This window comes from Arvicola amphibius, chromosome 2 (assembly GCF_903992535.2).
Source record: "Arvicola amphibius chromosome 2, mArvAmp1.2, whole genome shotgun sequence".
Taxonomy (NCBI): Eukaryota; Metazoa; Chordata; class Mammalia; order Rodentia; family Cricetidae; genus Arvicola; species Arvicola amphibius.
The window spans coordinates 106,585,478-106,605,655 of record NC_052048.2 but is presented as its reverse complement, the minus strand read 5'-3'; the positions used below and the strand labels follow the sequence as shown (position 1 = coordinate 106,605,655).

Genomic DNA, 20,178 nt, shown 5'->3' with positions numbered 1-20,178 from the left:
AGATCCCAGTGAGTTTGAGGTCAACCTGGTCTACAAAGTGAGTTCCAGGAGAGCCAGGACTGTTACATAGAAAAACTCTGTCTTAAAAAAAAAAAAAAAAAAAGAAAAGAAAAACTCTGTCTTGAAAAACTACACACATGCGTGGAAGAAAAGGAAAGAAAACATTTCTTGGCACTCATGCTTCTGGAGGTTAGAGCCCATGATTATCATGGCAGGCAGTCTGGCACCAGGCAGGTAAGCACAGTTCTGAGCAGTAGCTAAGCCCTTACCTTACATCAGGACCTGAAAGTTGGAGGAAGAGAGAAAGAGCTAACATGGAAGAACATAAGCACCGAAACCTCAAAGCCACCCCAGCCACATCTTCTAATCTTCCCAACAATTCCACCAAGCAGAAATCAGTCATTCAAATATGGGATCATATGGGGACCATTCTCATTCAAACCACAACAGAAGTCACAGCTGGGGAGAGCTATGGACTGCTTCTCTTACTTGGCAACTTGCACTCTATGTATTACCATGCCGGTTAGATTAAATGAAGGTGGTTTTGTCGTTAGATCCAGCTCAAATCATTCCAAGTCCTGCATCCAAATTGTGCAGCAGAACCGACTTACCTTCAAGCTTGCAGAGATGACCAAAGGAAAGAGAAAGCCCCTAAATTACTTTGGTAATCACATAGACTATCCTGAACAAATCAAACGGAGATTTCTCATACTGGTGTTTTTATTAGTGCAGGATTCTTGGGAGGAGGCACTACAAAGTCAAATGATACAACGTCATTTAATATACACGTGTGTGTATCCATGGTGGATACATAATCTCAGTCGCACTTTTATGTATTGTATATAACTTTAGGTATGTGCAAAATAACAATCTTAAGCATTATCAAACAACATTGGTATTTGTTCCTCTTTCCTGTATTCACCTTTCCCATCTAGTGCCCGACTAGAAATTTCTTCCTCCAGTCTTCACATTTTTCTCCTCACAGCCCTCACATCCAGCTAGTGCCCTCTCCAGCCACTTCTCTAATTACCAACGGAACACCATTCAGCTATAAAGAAATCTTAAGTCAGAAAACGGTTTGACACAGAATCAACTAAAAAACAAGTACATTAACCCATATTCAGAAAGATAAATCTCTCTTCTCTTTCATTTGTGGTTTCTTGCTCTAAATCCTCAGATGTGAAACGATAAACCTGGACTAAAAGAAACCACATCTTGCCTTCCAAATAAAAACATAATGAAAGCAAAACTCTGTGGAAGAATGGGCCAATAACAAAAATGCTCAGAATTTGACTATACTTTCCTCAAACTGTTCATTTCTAAAATATTCTGGAGTAACTTCCAGAAAGTATTATCTTACATGAGATTCAAATACATGAAAAAAAATTTTGTCATGTTCAAAATGACACTTTTTTTTTTTTTTTTTTTTTTTAAGTTTTGCAATGAAAATTCTCTTGACTGGATTTGGATGGATCTTCTTAAGGTCCAAAGCAGGTTGTGTTTTCTTTTTTTTTTTTTTTAGAGTTTGAAATGGACTTTATGCAAAACTCGATCTTCCAAGTTAGCGTTTTCCACCAACTCGGGGAGCAGAGACCTTCACAGGCTTCACAATCTTTTGTTTAGGTGCTGCTTTTGTGGGGGCCTTGGCAGCAGCCATTGCGGTCTTCTTGGATGCCTGCTTAGCCTTTTTTGCTTCCTTGGCAGCCCTGATTGCCTGCTCTCGCTGGGCTTTCCTAACTTCTGGTTTCTGATTCCTCTTGGCCATTATATCAGCAAGGGATGCACCAGTGATGGCCCGCTGGAATTTGACTGCGCGGCGGGTTCTTTTCCTTTGAATTTCTTTCGACTGTCCTTTTTTGTGTTTCCTTCTGTACAGGACAGTCCAGTTTATCTGCCGGGGATTCCTTTTGGACAGGAATGCGGACTCGCATTTTGCATTAAGAAACTGGAAAACCTTCCCATCGGTCCTGGCGTAGCGCCGCCCGTGTCCAGGGTAGATCTTGTACCCGCTGAAACTGCACAGCTCGACCTTCATGATGAGAGCTGCTGCCCGGCCGGTGGAAAGATGGCGAAGAGCACAGGTTGTGTTTTCTATAGCTGTGATGAATCACAACTGCTAAAACACGTTTTAAAAGCAAGTGTTATATTCGGCTTGCAGTTAGAGTGTGAGTGTCTGTGATAGCAGAGCAAAGAATGGCCATGCTATCCCATAATAAGGAGGCAGAGAGAATACACTGGGAGTGTCACTATCTTTTGTATCTCCTTAAAACTTCCTGAGAGTGACAGGTGTTCTCCCAACAGGTCATACCTCCTACCCATTCTCAGTTAGTTCCACCAATTAGAAACCCAGTATTCAAACTTACGAGCCTTTGGGCCCATTCTCACTCAGAACACTAGTATAGTTGTATTCAAAGGTACTGTCCTAGTCATAGGGGGCAAGACAGACATTATTCCACATCTTGTAAGTGGTTTTTTATCCTTTATAGAGTCACATATCATGAATTAGGTATTACACTTTTTTTGGGTGGTGGTGGCACACGCCTTTAATCCCAGCACTTGGGAGGCAGAAGCAGGCGAATCTCTGAGTTTGAGGCCAGCCTGGTCTACAGAGCTAGTTCCAGGATAGCTAGAGCTGTTTTACACACACTTACACACACACAAAACCTGTCTCAAAAATCAAAACAGAACCACCAACAAAAAATAATTATACTTTGTTCTCTCACAATGTTTCTACATTTAAAAATGTATCTATTAGTTTTTGTTTCCACTGTTTTGAACATTTTATTCACTTCATTACTCACTTGTAAGTCTCTGTGTATGTATTTATTGGGAGGTATGCATGTGATGTCAGAATACAACTTTCAAGACTTGGGTTTTTATTTACACAGTGTAAGACCCAGGGAGGTATCTGAGATAATCAGGTTTTGCATGAGAACTACTCTTAGCTGATGCACCTCATGACCCAACCAGTTTTCTTTCAACCCTCACAATGGAGGTGAGCTGATCAAATGCAGCACCGCATACTTACGCTGGTAGAAGTGCTACCCACTGCACCTCTTGTCACCGTGAGATCATGTGGGTTTGTATAGGGATGTGAAACAGAAATGCAGGCATACTCTGGCTATATGGAAGATGTTTCTGAACACTATGAATTAATTTTGCACATCCATTTCAAAGTTTTTCACCACTATGAAATTCTTTTATGGATATAATCAGAACTATGATCGCTAAAGGCTTTTTTCCACATGATCACAGATGTATGGCATCTTCTAATCTTTCATGAGTGTTACACCAACTGGAAGTGGGGAAGGCTTTTCCACAGTGCTTACATGCTTAAGGATTCTTTCCAGTGTTTTACGATTCTTGTGGCAAGTGGAACTTATGATGGCTTTCCCACAATGCTTACATCCATTTGCCTACTGTCTAGTGTGATGCCCTTTACGACTGTCATGCCAACAGGAAGTGAAGGTTCTTTTCGACGATGCTTAGATGCATAAGGTTTCTCTACACTGTGACTCCTTTGCTGAATATTAAGATAACTGGATCGGGCGAAGGGTTTTCCATAATGCTTACAAGTGAATTCTTTTATGATTATGACAGGAACTTAAAATGGCAAAGGTTTTGCCACAAGAATACATACACAAGGTTTCTCACTAGTATCAACTCTTTCATGAATGGTATGGTATGTAGAACTAGTCAAGCCCTTTCCACAATGATCACGTTCATAAAGCTTCTTTCCACAGTGAATTCTTTCATGAAGGTTACGACAATACGAGGTGGAGAAGCTTTTTTGGCAATGCCTACATGCATAAGGCTTCTCTCCAGTGTGAGTGATTTCATGTTTCTTAAGATAAACGGAGCGGGTAAAAGCTTTTCCACAGTGCTTACACGAGTAAGGCTTCTCTCCAGTGTGAATCCTTTCATGAACGTTACGAAAATAGCAAGTGGTGAAGGCTTTTCCACAATGTTTACAGGTATAAGAAGGCTTTACATTATGATTTCGTTCGTGGCAGTTACACAGACTAGGAACGGTGAAAGGTTTTTCACAGTGCTTACATGCACAAGGCTTCTCTCCAGTGTGAACTCTTTCATGCGTGTCATGAGAACTCAAAGTAGCAAAGGTTTTGTCACAATGTTTACATGTATCCAATTTCTCTCCAGTGTGAATTCTTTCATGAGTGTTACAAGAATTGGAACTGGTAAAGGTTTTTTCACAATGCTTATGTGCATAAGGCTTCTCGGCACAGTGACTTCTTTCGTGAATGTTACAATTACTAGAATGGGTGAAAGCTTTTCCACAATGCTTACATTTATAAGGCTTTACTTCTCTGTGCGTTAATTTATGCTTCTCAAAACACTTCACACAATTACAAATGTAACTTCTCTCTCCAAGACGACTTTTTTCATGGTTGACGAAGTCACTGGAATCAATGAAAGCTTCTTCACAATGCTTACATACAAAGGGTTTCACTCTTGTATGGATTCCCTGATCTTTCCGGCCATGTGTACATCTCTTTAAGATGTTCTCACTGAGTTTACCTCCAGTGTGAGTTCTCTCCAGAGGCTGATCAGAAGGAAGACTCCTACAGGTTTCATTATATTGTTGGTTTTTATAAGGTTTGTCTCTGGGAGAGGTTTCAAGTACCTGAAGTGATTCAGAATGACTGATATCTTCCCAATGTTTTGTTGGTTTAAAAGACTTCACCACAGCTTCCTTACATTTAAATTCACTGCTTCTACTTTGGTCTCTTTGATAAACTTGTAAGGATGAATGACCAATGATGTCCCTTTCATGTAATCTGCTTTCATATACTGTCTTTGCAGGAGGCATGTCTTTATTAACCATATTCTCTGGAGTAGATTCCTGGTTTTCATCACACTCAGTATCACGCTGATATCCACAGTCTTTCTCAACCACTGGAGTTCTGCAAAAACAATGAGAACAGCATTACTGTAGAAAAAAAATGTTTGAGGCTAGCTTATGGTGTGCACTACAACTATACTGCCCCTGAGGCAATAGCGGAATGTCTCCAATGGTAAGGACAACATGAACCACCTGTAAAGACCCTGGCATGTGTAAAGTAGAGTGGTGCTGGAGAACTGTCTGTATTCTGTCAATCATGTTTGAAATAAACGCTGATTAGCCAGGCAGGAAATATAGGTGGGAAAACCAGACAGGAAGTAGAAATGATGTAAAGAAAACAGAAGAATTCTGGGAAGGAGAAAGTTGATTCTTCCCACTCCTGCCCAGACCACCACATGGCTAACATAGATCAGAAAAATGGCTTAATTAAGATGTGAGAGTTAGCCAGTGAGAGGCTAGAACCAACGGGCCAATCAGCTTTATAACTTTAGAGACCCATGTGTGATTTTCTTTGGGGCTAAACAGTTGTGGGGTACCGGGCGGGACAGAAACCCCAACAAACAAGCCAGCCCGTTCGTGTTACAGTAGAGTGTTGATTTTATTTAAGAATTATGAAGGAGCTGTATCATAGGGTCAGATATAAAGAATAATTCCAGCTCTTCTAGCAGACCCTCCATCAGCAATCATGTGGAGGGCACATAAGTTCCTGTTCCTATTGATCTGAAGGCTGTGATACCCTTTTCTGGTTTCCACAAATGGTTTTGCACAGGTGGTGAATACAAGCACACATACACATACACATACAATAAGTGACAAGCAAGAAAGAGTGAATATGAAGGCAAAAGTCCTGATGTTAGCAGACAGTCATAATAATCACGTAGTCCTCTAACACTAGGATATTTTGACATTTGAAATACTTGGCCTGTGTTGGCTAGCTTTTTATCAGTTCAACCTGAACTAGAGTTGAGAACATGGCTTGTAAGCAAGGCTGTGGGAGCATTTTTTAATTCCTGATTAATGAGGCCATGTTAGGTAATATGTTCCTGGGCAGGAGTATAGGAGCAGTAAGAAAAGTATGTTAGCAATCCATGAGAACAAGCCAGTAAGCAGCGTTCCTCCGTGGTCTTCAGTTCAGTTCCAGCCTCTAGGTCCCTGTCTGTATTAAGCCCCTGTCCTGCCTTCCCTTGCTGGACTATAACATGGAAGTGTAAACCAAAATATGCCCCATTTCCCCAAAGATGACTTTGGTCATGGTGTTCAACGCAGGAACTGAGAGCATCATAAAACAGAAGTTGCTTACCAGGTTCGCGGGGGTAATCCTGAGACAGAGGTGACCATGTGGTTTTTATAAGGGCTGTGAGAATGTCTAGACTACTGGGCTCTTTCAGAGCTTATTACATGACACATTGGTGATATTACTCGATTACACAGATGAGAAACTCAAATACTGAATGACACAGTTCAATATTCTGTTACAGAAATTGGTGGAGAATCAATTTGCAGTTAGATAGATTTGGATCACTCGGTAGGTTCGCAGTTGTCCTACCGCTCCCAAGTGTTTGATGTAAATTGTTTTTGTTTGTTTGTTTTTGTGGACAGGATTTCTCCGTATAGCCCTGGTCACCCTGGAACTCACTCTGTAGACCAGACTAGACTCAAGCTCAGAGATTTGCCTGCCTCTGCCTCCCGAGTGCTGGGATTAAACATGTGTGCCACCACCACCTGGCTGTAAATTGCTTTCTATTGAATAAAAATTACCCCAGATTTCGGCTGAGATCTCTGTGGTCCTCTTCAATATTTTCTTCTAGTGTTTCCTCTAGAAATAAACCCAAAGAGTTCATTATGACAAATTCAATGCTTAAAAACAAGTAGAATCTAATTCGTATGACATAGATGCATTCATTAAATCCTATAAATAGTCCCTGCAGGAATTCAAACCACAACACCACACACATAACCAGGACACAGTTGCTCTCTGACTGCTGATGAATGAGCAATGGCAGTATGCTGGTGTTTATTTTTTATTCATTTATTTGTTTTTACCTATGGAGAGCAGGTTCAAAAATGTTTCCTTCATCACATCTCTGTAGAGTTTCTTTTGCCTATCATCCAACATCGTCCACTCTTCTACAGTGAAGATCACAGCTACATCCGCAAAGGCCACTGGTTGCTAAAACAGTGCACATATTGGGATGGTTAGTTTTAACAGCCAGGTTGATGACATACAGAATCGTCTAGGACAGAAATTACTGAAGACAGCTCTATAAGTGATTATGTAGATAAAGGTTAACCCAAAACATCCATAGGATACTGTCTTGAGTTCTTGTTGTAAGAAAGGCAGATGCACAGTCTCAGTTATGATTCTGCTGCTGAGACGAGAGTTCATGATCAAGGCAGCTACTATAAAAGGAAGCAACTGATCAGGGCTTGCTCACACAGTCAATGATTGTCACAAAAGAATCAGGACAGGCATGGAGTGAGAACAGTAGCTAAATGTTTTACTCCTGAGAAAAGGCAGCAGGCAAAGAGACAGACACAGTGCCTGGAATGGGCTTTTGAAACTCCAAGACCACTACCAATGACAACCCCTTCACATCATTGCCACCTCTCCTAATTAAATCCAGCTACTTCTACTAACTGGGGATGAAGCTTCCAAACATATGAGCCTATGAGGGCTATTCACATTTAAAACAACACACCTACCTATTTGAGATGCAGCATTTTGTGAACTATAAAGGGTTTATATTAGTGGAAGGAGGGAGCCGAGAATCTAGTTCTGATTGTGTGATTTGATCAGCTGCTTCAGAATCCTGCATTTTACAGACTATACCCTTAAACTGTGAGATGATAAACTTGTTCTGCTTCAAGTCACTTTTTTTCTGAGTCATTTCTGACAGACAGATGGAAAAGCCTAACATAACAAGTACATTTTTTAAAAAGTGGGACCACTGTTGTAAATAAACCTAAGCTGGTTCTCTGTGGGCATTTAGAACTTGTTTTGGAGAGGAGTGTGGAGAAATTGGCAAGAAAATTTTCTCTAGAGAAGGAAAAATCTAGAACACATTGAATTCAAAATTGAATGAATCTAAGAAAAAGATGTTGATAGAAATGGCATGGACCGCCTTTTGTCCCTGCGTAGCCAGGAATCCCTGATCCGGTGCAGTGGAGTTCCATCTGGACGGGTGAGTGTTTGCAACCCTGGGGCGACCTGCCCTGGAAGAGAGCACAGACCCCCTCCCCCAGCTCCCTGGTGCAGGGTTGTCTTTGGTACTCACGTCCCTGCCTCTCCCAAGCCTTCCCTATTGTATTCAAGTGTCCTGCTCCTGTACTAAGGCCATCCACCCAAAGGGGTGAGAGGCTGCCCCCCAGGCAGGTCTGAGGATTCCTGCAAGGGAGTGCGGGCTCCTTCAGATTGTGCTGCAAGGAATAGCTCCTGTTCCGGCACTGAGGAGATCCAACCAGATTCAGTCACAGCAAAGATTGGTCTAAGACACCAAGTCCCTCCTGGCTCCATTTGAAGGAAGAGATGGGCAGACGCCAATGCAAGAACTCCTCCAACAACATGAAAGGCAACATGACATCACCAGAATCCAGACACCCCAAAACAAGAATTGAACACCCTACTCCAGAAGAAATAGAAATCGACCTTAAACAGTACTTTATGGAAATAATAGAGGACCTTAAACAAGAGGTAAAAAACTGTCATAAAGAAATGGAGATGACAAACAAAAAGGTAGATGAAATAAATAAATCTCTCAAAGATACCCAAGAAAAACAAGAAAAACAAGAAAAAGCAATCAAACAGGTAAGGGAAACAGTACAAGACCTGAAAAATGAAATGGAGGTAATGAAGAAAACACAATCCGAGGGAAGACTGGAAATGGAAACTCTGAGTAAACGAACAGAAACTACAGAGACAAGTATTTCCAACCGAATACAAGAGATGGAACAGCCGGGCGGTGGTGGCGCACGCCTTTAATCCCAGCACTCGGGAGGTAGAGGCAGGCGGATCTCTGTGAGTTCGAGACCAGCCTGGTCTACAAGAGCTAGTTCCAGGACAGGCTCTAAAGCCACAGAGAAACCCTGTCTCGAAAAACCAAAAAAAAAAAAAAAAAAAAATCTCAGACTCTGAAGATACTATAGAGGAAATAAACTCACAGACTAAAGAATAAAACAAATCCAACAAATTCTTAACACAAAACATCCAGGAAATCTGGGACACTATGAAAAGACCAAACCTAAGAATAATTGGGGTAGAAGAAGGAAAAGAATTACAACTCAAAGGCCCAGAAAATATACTCAACAAAATTATAGAAGAAAACTTCCCCAACCTAAAGAAGGATATTCCTATGAAGGTACAAGAAGCCTACAGAACACCAAATAGACTGGATCAAAAGAAAGCATCCCCACGCCATATAATAATCAAAACACAAAACATACAGAATAAAGAACAGATATTAAGAGCTGCAAAGGAAAAAGGTCAAGTATCATACAAAGGGAAACCTATCAGAATTACACCTGACTTCTCAATAGAAACCATGAAAGCCAGAAGGTCTTGGATAGATGTGCTACAGACCTAAGGGAACATGGATGCAAGCCCAGACTACTATACCCAGCAAAGCTTGCATTCACCATCGATAGAGAAAACAAGATATTCCAGGACAAAAACAGATTTAAACAATACGCAGCCACAAATCCAGCCTTGCAGAAAGTAATAGAAGGAAAATCACAAACCAAGGAGTCCAACAATGCCCACGGTAACTCAGACATCTAGCAACCCTTCAGCAGCACAACTCAAAGAAGGGTAACACACAAACTCTACTACCAGAAAAAAATGACAGGAGTTAACAACCACTGGTCATTAATATCACTGAATATCAATGGACTCAATTCACCTATAAAAAGGCACAGGCTAAGAGACTGGATACGAAAACAGGATCCAACATTCTGCTGTTTACAAGAAACACACCTCAAGCACAAAGACAGACATCTACTCAAAGTAAAGGGTTGGGAAAAGGTTTATCAAGCAAATGATCCTAAGAAACAAGCGAGTGTGGCCACACTAATTTCTAACGAAGTTGACTTCAAACTAAAATCAATCACAAGAGATGGAAAGGGACACTTTATACTTATAACAGGAAAAATCCATCAGAATGAAGTCTCAATCAGAATGAAGTATCTATGCCCCTAATATAAAAGCATCCACTTATGTAAAAGAAACATTACTAGAACTCAAGGCAGCCATCAAACCACACACATTAATAGTAGGAGACTTCAACACTCCTCTCTCACCAATGGACAGGTCAATCAGACAGAAACCTAACAGAGAATTAAAAGACTTATTGGAGGTAATGAACCAAATGGAACAAAGACTTCTCAACAGAAGAAGTTCAAATGGCCAAAAGACACTTAAGGTCATGCTCAACCTCCTTAGCTATCAGGGAAATGCAAATCAAAACAACTTTGAGATACCATCTTACACCTGTCAGATTGGCTAAAATCAAAAACACCAATGATAGCCTTTGCTGGAGAGGTTGTGGGGTAAGGGGTACACTCATCCATTGCTTTTGGGAACGCACACTTGCGCAACCACTTTGGAAAGCAGTGTGGCGCTTTCTCAGGAAATTCGGGATCAACCTACCCCAGGACCCAGCAATTCCACTCTTGGGAATTTACCCAAGAGATGCCCAATCATACTACAAAAGCATTTGTTCAACTATGTTCATAGCAGCATTATTTGTAATAGCCAGAACCTGGAAACAACCTAGATGGCCTTCAGTGGAAGAATGGATGAAGAAACTGTGGAATATATACACATTAGAGTACTACTCAGCGGTAAAAAACAATGACATCTTGAATTTTGCATGCAAATGGATGGAAATAGAAAACACTATTCTGAGTGAGGTAACCCAGACCCAAAAAGATGAACATGGATGTACTCACTCATAATCGGTTTTTAGCCATAAATAAAGGACATCGAGCCTATAATTCGTGATCCTTGAGAAGACAATAAGAAGGTGAAACCAAAGAAAAACATATAGTTATCCTCCTGTTCTGTAGTAAGGAGCTGCGGGCTGCGTTCCCGCCGCCCTGCTCCTGATCGCCGGCTAGCTTATGCCCCGAAATAACAACACACAAATTGTATTCTTTTAAAGACTGCCTGGCCTATTATTTTCTGCCTCTTACTCACATCTTGACTAACCCATATCTAATAATCTGTGCAACACCACGAAGTCGTGCCTTACCGGGAAGTTTCTAGCTTACGTCCATCTTGGGCTGGAGCTTCATTGCGTCTGGCATCTCTCTCTGAGGAGAGGCATGGCAGTCTGCCTAACTTAGGAGAGGCATGGCATCTTACTGATCCTTCTACCTCACTTCCTCTTCCTGTTCTGTCTACTCCACCCACCTAAGGGGCGGTCTATCAAATGGGCCAGGCAGTTTCTTTATTAGCCAATGAAATCAACTCAAACAGAAGACTCTCCCACATCACTCCTGGATATTCGAAGTAGACAAGTTTGCTGGGCAAAACTTGGGAACTTGGGGTGGGTGGGTTGGGGGCAAGGGGAGATGGGGAGAGAAAAGCGTGAAGGGGAGGATAGGGAGAGCTGGGGGAATGGGATGCTTAGGATATAGGAAGGGTGGATATGGGAGCAGGTAAGCATATATCCTAATTAAGGGGTCCATCTTGGGATTATTAAGAGACTTGACTCTAGAGGGGTTCCCAGGCATCCAGTGAGATGCCCCCAGCTAGTTCCGTGGGCAGCTGAGGAGAGGGAGTCGGAAAAGGCCAGATCCTATAGCCATACTGATGATTATCTTGAATATCTCCATAGCACCTTCATCTGGCGATGGACGGAGCTAGAGACAGAGCCCCACATTGGAGCACCGGACTGAGTTCCCAAGGTCCTGACGAGGAGCAGAGGGAGGGAAAACATAAGCAAGGAAGTCTGGACTGCGAGGAGTGCTCCCACCCACTGAGATGGTGGGGCTGATCTATTCGGAGCTTACCAAGCCCAGCTGGACTGGGACTGAAAAAGCATGGGATAAAACTGGATTCCCTGAAAATGGCGGACAATGAGGGATGCTGAGAAGCCAAGGACAATGACACTGGATTTGGATCCTACTACACATACTGGCTTTGGGGGGGGCCTGGCCTGTTTGGATGCTCACCTTCCTGGACCTGGATGGGGGGGGGGGGGACTTGGACTTCCCACAGGGCAGGGAACCCTTACTGCTCTCTGTTCAGGAGAGGTAGGGGGAGTGGAGGGGGAAGGGGGGTTAATAGGAGGCGGGGAGGAGGCGGAAATTTATATATATATATATGGCATGGACCAGGAAGGCTCAGAGGAGACAAAGAGTCGGAAATTTCAGTGAGCTATTCTTGTGCAATTAGAATCAAGAACATAGCTGTGTTCTGCCCTACATCGGAGAACTTGAAATGAACGTGAATGTAAAAACTGTTGGGTTCTTTAGTAGAAGAAATGAGGGTGAACAAACTAAAATTCTGAACAAGCAAAGCAAATGGAACTGATGACAAGATTAGCACTAACCACTGAACAACAGCGAAGCAGGCAAGCACAGAGCAAACAGAGACTGGGACTATACTTGGCATGGGTTTGCACAAACGTCCTCTCTGAACAACGAACCTAGCATTGTGTGGGTATCCTTTGAACAATCATCTTTAATAGGCTGTACTGATATCTGCTTTAAAAATAGCAACAAGCAATTGCTTTAGTAATGGCTTGGTAACTCCTTATTGTATTCAAATACCTTTTGGGAATCATATGGGCCATATGGGAAATAGGCTAACCTGCACTGAAGTAGTCTGAGGTACATGTGCAATAAAGTAATCTGTAGTCTCAAAAGGAATGTTCAAGAATAATCTTTTTCTGTTGTTACAATATTTTTTCTTCTAAACAACTGGGCTTGCATATGTTTAAAATCGGATGACTCTGGGAAATGCCATGTGCGTTAGCAAGGTTTACCAAATGACATCCTGTCAGTCAAAACACTAAACCTTCTGTGTATGCTGTGTTCTTCAGCAACCAATTCCTTTCTTTCAGTCTCCCAGATAGCTATTGATACCCGTGAGCACCCTCACTCATACAGGCTGCTAGCATCTTTCACTGTAGATTGATTCCTATAGTGTGCCTTTGCTTTGAATGAACTGGACCCTGCCCAGAACCCAACAACCAATTAATTTAGTTCCTGGCAAATGGGTATAAAGAGGGAAGTAAATCAATTCTCCTCTCATTACTAAAAATTTCCCTCTCACTTTCTATACCTTTTTCATTGTGATATCTATTGCTGCAATGTCTAACTAATCAGTTTTGTCAATAAGAATCATCAACCAAAATCACCGACCATGTTCTACAATAAAGGCTGGCTGAGGATGGACCATTTCTGATGTTTTTCCTCCAGGAACAGATGAGAAATTGTACAGGTTGCTTTTATCTCGACATAAGCTAGAGTCATCAGAGAAGGAGCCTCTATTGAGAAAAATGGCTTCATAAGATCCAGCAGTAAGGCATTTTCTTAATTAGGGATCAATGGGAGATGGCCCAGCCTTTTGTGGATGGTGCCATCTTTAAGCTGAGAGTCCTGGGTTCTAGAATTTATTTATTTTTATTTCATATGCATTGGTGTTTTGCCTGCAAGCATGTTTGTGTAAGTGTGGGAGAGACCCTAGAACTGGAGTGAGCTGCCAGGTGGCTGCTGGGAATTGTACCTGGGTCCTCTGGAAGAGACGTCAGTGCTCTTAACTGCCAAGCCATCTCTCCAGCCTCCGTCCTGGGTTAGAGTGGTATATCATTTGTGTTTTAATAAATAAAACTTGTCTGAAGATCAGTAAAACAGTCACACTGGTCAGTCATACAGATCAGGCAGTGGTGGCACACACCTATAATCCTAGTAACCACACTAGTTAACCATAGAGGCCAGGCAGAGGTGGTGCATGCCTTTAATTCTAACACTAGAGAGGAATATAAGATGGAAGGAAACAGGTCTCAATTCAGGCTCATTCTGAGCATTTGTGGAGGCAGGATTGCCATTTCGGTCTGAGGTAGAGGTAAGAGGCAGTGGCTGGCTGCTTTGCTTTTTTGACCTTCAGACTGAACCCTAATATCTGTCTCTGGGTTTTTATTATTCATGCTACACTGGCTTCTTTAAGAAACAGTCTGAGAAAGCCATGAGAAGCAGCACTCCTCCATGGCCTCTGCAACAGCTCCTGACTCCAGGTTCCTGCCCTACTTGAGTTCCTGTCTTTCTTTGGTGATAAACAGCAACGTGGAAGTGTAAACTGAATAAACCCTTTCCTCCCCAACCTGATTTTTGGCCATGGTATTCCACTACAGTAATAGAAACCCTAATTAAGATAGAAATCAATAGGAAAAACTGAAAATTTGATTAATAGATGATTCTGCCATATTGCAAACAATATAAGAGTCTTTAGTTTGAATTTAGGACAATTTCTCTGACCCAAATCTCCAGCTATTTGGAATTTAAGGGAAGAATTATGCTTCCTTTTTCTTGTTCATTCTTTGTAGGGCCCGGGTCTGCCCTTGTTCCTGGGGCTCACCTTGAGGACAGTTTCTGGTCAGATGACTAAGCATCCTGTTTGTTCCTGTGCTCCCTCTGCCCCGCCTGGTGGCCTGGTGATTTGTTGTAGGGCATTGTTGACTCTATTGTTGGTATGGTAATTTCCCACCTGCCTAGGTGGGAGTCCTTGTGCAGCAGTTAGATATGGTAATTTCCCACCTGCCTGGGTGGAATTCCTTGGGCAGGAGTGGGGTATATAAGATTTTCCCCAAGGCTAAATAAACGGCATTCGGCTGATCTCCTTTCGAATGACCCAGGTCTCTTTGTGTGTTCTTTCAATCTCCAGGCCCTTGTCCGACTCGCGTAAGGTACAGTGGCGCGCGAACTGTACTGAGGGGGTAACACAGAATCGGGTGTTACAATTCTTTTTCCCTGTGTTTAATTTAGAAGATCAACCTAAACAAGTGATTTCTTACTGACTTACAACTACATCAAATACAGAAATAATAACTGTCTATGTTAAATATGAACAGTTTAGTTTAAAAGTAGGTCTCTGGTCAAAGACATAAGGGGAACAAATATGTTTATTGAGAAGGCACACAATATCAGAAAAATGAATGCCTCAAATTCTTAAAATCACCAAAGCACTTTCAATATTGTCCGTCAAAAATTTTGGCATGATGGGATTGGTCCTCAAGAAGGTTACACATAGGCAAAAAAGGATTTGAAACGAATGGTATTTTGGAGATGGAGAGTCTTTGCTCTCTGTGAGTGTGGCCACTGGAATGTTGCCATGCTACAGTGCATGGCCACACACAACTGCATAAGCTAGCTGAAGTCAGTGGGTTATAAAAACTAAAAAGGAAGCCAAAAGACACATGAAATTAAGAGGTGGGTGTGGTGACGGTGTAAGGGTTAGATATGATTACATCCCTTCTATGTAGGAAATTCCCAACAATAAACACGTATTTAAAATGGCTTAGTCTTTTATTAATAAAACAATAAAACAGAGGTAGTGCTAGGTTACAGGTAAGCAGGTGTAAAGCTTGCTGTGCAAGCCTGAAGACCTCAAACCCCACGGAGGATGAATAGAACAGTGAATCCTTACTCACGGTGGGTGGGAGTTTAAACTGCTGCAATTAACAAGCCATCAGTGTGAGCTTGTCTCAAAAGGGAAAGATAGAAATACTATTTCACCCAGCGTACATCTCTCCTTGTATAATGAAAACAATCCATACGCTACAAAAGATACTCGCACTCACGGCCATTGCTGCTCTAGTCCCAATGGCTAGAGAAGTATCAGCCTGGATGTCTATCAGCTGATGTCCAGATAACAGTCACATCACACACACACACGCACACACGTTGGAATACGACTCCGTAATGACCAAACTGAAGTGATGGATGGAACTGGAAATGTAACTATCCTGTGCCAAATAACCGAAAGGCACAGAGTTAAATGCTGTCTCTTTACCTCATATATGGGTTCTATCTTTAACCTCTTCCTGTATGATTCTGAACTGGACTGAGTGTCTACAGAGAGCATGGAGAAGACAGGCTCCATGGGATCTGTGCGTGGGTGGGATGGGACAGGAACAGTAGTAGGCATGTGATGTGGTGGACACGGTATGGCTGTGGGAAAGGGAAGAGAGGAGTTTACTGTATCAAGGTTCAGGATTCTCCTCGTCTATTCAGTGCTTTCCAAGCCAGCCTGCGATACCCAAGGGGCGGAGCAAGCCTTTAATCCCAGGATGCATGAGGCAGGCCAGGGAGATCTCCAAGTCTATAAAGCTAGTCTGGTCAACACAGCTAGTTTCAGGGCTGCACTGAGAAACCCTGATACAAAAAGCAAAACAAACAAAAAGAAAGAGATAATAATATATTAAATACTAAATAAAAATTAGCAATAAAATTAAAATCATAGCGACCACACACACAAGTGTAATAAATGTATTACAAATATATAATACACTCAAGTCAATTTTTAGCAAAACAATGTCTCCAGCCAGCAGGTAAGCAGCTTGCTTGTCATTCTCTCCGAGGAACATTTCGAAGCTTTTCAATTGCTCAGAAATTACATTACCTACAAGCCCCAGCTATCTGAAAGTTAAAGGAATGTAATCTTGAAAATGACTCCTTACAGAAAGCACACTCCCAATCTCTTCTGCTCCAAACAGTGTACAGCAAAACCAGGAGCAGCAATGAAATCCAATTGAATTCCATGAAGCTCTTCACCAGACTCGCTGCCCTTTTTCATATTCAGCAAAGTTTGGAAAACTTTGCAAAATTCCAACTTTAATCTCAAATTTGATCACTGCATGCCACTCCTCCCAGGGCAATGGTAGGATGAAGGCGACCCACACCTCCCCTTCTGCTCCTGAGATCCAGTCCAGAGTCTCATATCCAACTCTGTTACAGAAAACCTGCTGTGGTTTCCCTTTCCTCTCTCCCTAACACATCACAGAGACCTTCTCCTCCCACATTCCTTCCTCCAGCTCATCCCAGTTACCCAGTCTCTCACACCAGCAGCCATTCCCTGGGAACACAACAGCTGAGCAGGCCAGGAGAAGGTTAAACTAATTGAATCCCTTCACTACCCACTCCTTTCCTCCAAAGGCAAACCCCCATCTCATCCCCATCTCTGCAACAGAACACTTACACAGCCTTCCTGCCCCCTCTGCCCACATCTCCTGGGGATCCCACAGACTTTCTCTTCCCATCTTCCCTCTGCCCACTTGTTGTTTTACCCCAAGCCCCAGCTCAGAGCAGGCATTCTCTGCTAACAACAGACCTCTTCTGTCTGGGAAGCAAGTAGGAGGTCTGTAGATCTTCCCTCTCCTTCAGTTCCTACAGATCCAAGCCCCAAGTCTCATCCTCAGTGCTACGCAGAACTGTGGGGTGACTTCGCTTCACTGTCTCCCCCCACTCCAAGGAGATGAAATAAGTAGATCCTAGTTGAACACTCTGTTCTCTCTCTACCAGGCAACACATAGCCTTCAGACTCTATGAAAACCCAGAGGGGAACCTGATACCAAGGAACAAAACACTCATCCAACAAAGATAAATCCAGAAATCAGTACCTAGACCTATAATTCACCTCAAACTCAGATGCCTAGATGCCAGCATAAAAACACAATAACATTCAGGGCAGTGTTTCCACTACAGCCCAGCTATCCTACCACAACAGGTCCTGAATATCCCAACATAGTTGAAGCACAAGAAACAGACACATGCACGTGCGCACACACACACACCATCACCACCACCAATCAACAAGACAGACAAACCATTATTCAAACTCATTGAAAGGCAGAGACAGACTATCCAAATTATCAAAAAGAAAGAAAGAAATGAAAAGGGGGCATAACAACATACACCAAGAAAATCCAGAGACTCATAAGGACATGTTTTAAAAACCTGTACTCCACCAAATTGGAAAATCTACGATACAGATAATTTTCTCAATAGGTACTACTTACCAAAGTTAAAACAAGATCAGACAGACAATTTAAATATAATCCCTCATGGAAAAGGCGTCATTAAAAATTTCTCAACTTTTTCTCACCTCTCCCCCCAAAAATTCCAGGACCAAAAAGTGTTTCAGTTCAGAATTCTACCAGACATTCAAAGAAGAGTTAATGCCAATGCTCTTCATATTATTCCACAAAAAAGAAATGGAAGGAATATTGCCCACTTAATTTTATTATGCCACTGTTGCGCTGATACTCAAACCACATATAGATCCAACAAAGAAAGAATTACAGACCAATTTCAATTACACATGAATGCAAAAATACTCAGTAAAACACAAACCCGAGAACACATCAAAAAGATCATCCACCATAAGCAGGTTTCATCCCAGAGATACACAGACGATTCAATACATAAATGTATTCCCCCATGTAAACAAAATGGAAACAAAATAAAACAAAATACATTATCATCTCATTAGATGTCACTTTGATGAAAACCAACGCCCCTTCATGGAAAAAGTCCAAGAGAGATTAATGATACAAGGGACATATATAATCATAAAAAAGGCATTTTACAGCAAGTCAATAGCCAACATCAAATTAAATGTAAAGAGATGTAAAGAAATTCCACTAAAATCAGAAACAAGAAAAGGCTGTGCACTCTCCCCATAGCTACTCAATATAGTACTTTAATTGCTAGCTAGAGCAGTAAGATACCTGAAGGAGATCAAGGGGCTACAAATTGGAAAGGAAGAGGTCAAAGTATCTCTATTTGCAGGTAATATGATATATATCATCATGTTTGTCTGCTATCTCTTAGAAGCCTGTTCTTTCCTAATGAGAGACAGAAAGGGAGTGGACCTAGAGGGGAGGGGAAGGGGAAAGGAACTGGAAGGATAAGAGAGGGGAAACTATAATCAGGCTATATCATATGAGAATTGAAACGTTTTCAATAAATGGAAATAATAAACCGCTACAAACAAATAAAATGAGAAATTGAAATTTCTCTCTTTAGGCAACTGCAGTCAGGGGAAGAAGAAAAAATTTCTTGAATAGTGTCATCTTGTAAAGCTAAAGTAAAACCAACCAAACAACAAACAAAACCCAACAAAACAAAAGGAAAAATGCAAAACCCTATTGGATGAGGTGTTTAAGAGGCTGAGACAGGTCTGTGGGAAATTTCTTACACCAAGAGGCAAGGGAAACAATTCCGAGTCAGACCAGGTGGGGGAGGGGAGGGAAGGAGAGTGAAATGAAATCCAAGGTAACAATGGAAAAAACAAAAATCTAAACCAGCGCAAACCGAAAACTCCACAGACCACCCAAGTCCCCACACAGCACAGCTTGGACGATCAACAAGCTGGATCAACAAGCCGCCAGCGCTGCAAAATCCGTGTAGCACAGGTTCATGGCAAGGACTCACCCAAGAGTGCTGGGATTGTGATAAAGCAGCTTCACAGGACACAAAAGTGGGGCACTCGAGGCTCAAGGCCGCCTGTGGGGTGCACGCTTCAAGCACAGGTGGGCAGAGGCATGGCTGAGCCAGACTCCACCTTCCACTGGACTACACAGCGCCAGAGGAAACCCCACGTGCTGGCGTCACATAACTACAAAGCAACTCAAGTCCCACATCCACCCCCCAACCAGGATTCCAGGAGCCCAACGCACACTCACCATTGTGTGCTTCTGATGTGTTTTGGGAGGTGTCCTCCCAAAGAGGTCCGCAGTTACAAGAAAGGACAGTTGCCCAAAACTGGTACTCACACGAACACTCGGTAACAAGCGTTAAAAAGGCTTACGGCACGCGTGCTGCAACCATCCGTACTCCTGATTGGACAGTTCAGCATCTTTTAGTAATATGATCCCTGATTGGCCAACTGTACTCAGACCGCGAAAAGTATGAAAACATTTTAGGAAAGCTCAGCTGCAGGTACTGACTGCCCGCTCTCTCAGAAGAACGCGAACTTCTGTGAATTCAAAGCCATTCAGGGCTACATGGTGAAACCCTGACCCAAAACGAAAACAAAGAAGCCCGGCATGGTGGCTGACTTTTCTAATCGGGATCACTAAGTGGAGGCTAGCTTGGTCCAGAGAACTAGTTCCCGGACAGACCATAGTACCGGAGAAAAGCTGTCTCGGAAAACCAAAACAAGAAAGGAAGCAAAAACAAACAACAACAACAACAAATTTTAAAACAAAAGCTCTAACATATTATCCGTCCCCTGTGGAATGAACCTGTTCCTTTCCGGGATTTCACTGCATTGTAAGACAACATACTCTGGGATTTGGGATGTACTCACTGCC

General features: G+C 42.3%; 2 protein-coding genes across 3 annotated transcripts; both read right to left on the bottom strand.

The window, feature by feature from the left end:
- Positions 1 to 702: 702 nt before the first annotated feature.
- On the bottom strand, positions 703 to 2,634 carry LOC119806789 (60S ribosomal protein L24-like). Its single transcript, XM_038318780.2, has one exon. The coding sequence runs from the start codon at positions 2,033 to 2,035 to the stop codon at positions 1,562 to 1,564; it is 474 nt and encodes a 157-aa protein (XP_038174708.1). The 5' UTR covers positions 2,036 to 2,634; the 3' UTR covers positions 703 to 1,561.
- A 29-nt stretch (positions 2,635 to 2,663) lies between these two features.
- On the bottom strand, positions 2,664 to 19,681 carry LOC119806787 (zinc finger protein 14-like). Of its 2 annotated transcripts, XM_038318778.1 has the most exons (4): positions 19,549 to 19,681; positions 6,908 to 7,034; positions 6,623 to 6,680; positions 2,664 to 4,925 (listed from the first exon to the last, which is right to left on the bottom strand). In XM_038318778.1, exons 1-4 carry the CDS (start codon positions 19,549 to 19,551, stop codon positions 3,605 to 3,607), a joined length of 1,509 nt encoding a protein of 502 aa, XP_038174706.1. In that variant the 5' UTR covers positions 19,552 to 19,681; the 3' UTR covers positions 2,664 to 3,604. The 2 variants fall into 2 exon arrangements, with proteins under 2 accessions (XP_038174706.1, XP_038174707.1); XM_038318779.1 differs by lacking the exon at positions 6,623 to 6,680.
- Between the last annotated feature and the right edge of the window lie 497 nt (positions 19,682 to 20,178).

Coding starts and splice junctions, on each gene's coding strand:
- LOC119806789 (XM_038318780.2), bottom strand. CDS start 2,035: ATGAAGGTCGAGCTGTGCAGTTTCAGCGGGTACAAGATCTACCCTGGA.
- LOC119806787 (XM_038318778.1), bottom strand. Junction 6,681..6,907: donor TTTGAACCTGCTCTCCATAG/GTAAAAACAAAT, acceptor GTTTATTTCTAG/AGGAAACACTAGAAGAAAAT. Junction 4,926..6,622: donor GATCTCAGCCGAAATCTGGG/GTAATTTTTATT, acceptor TTGTTTTTGCAG/AACTCCAGTGGTTGAGAAAG.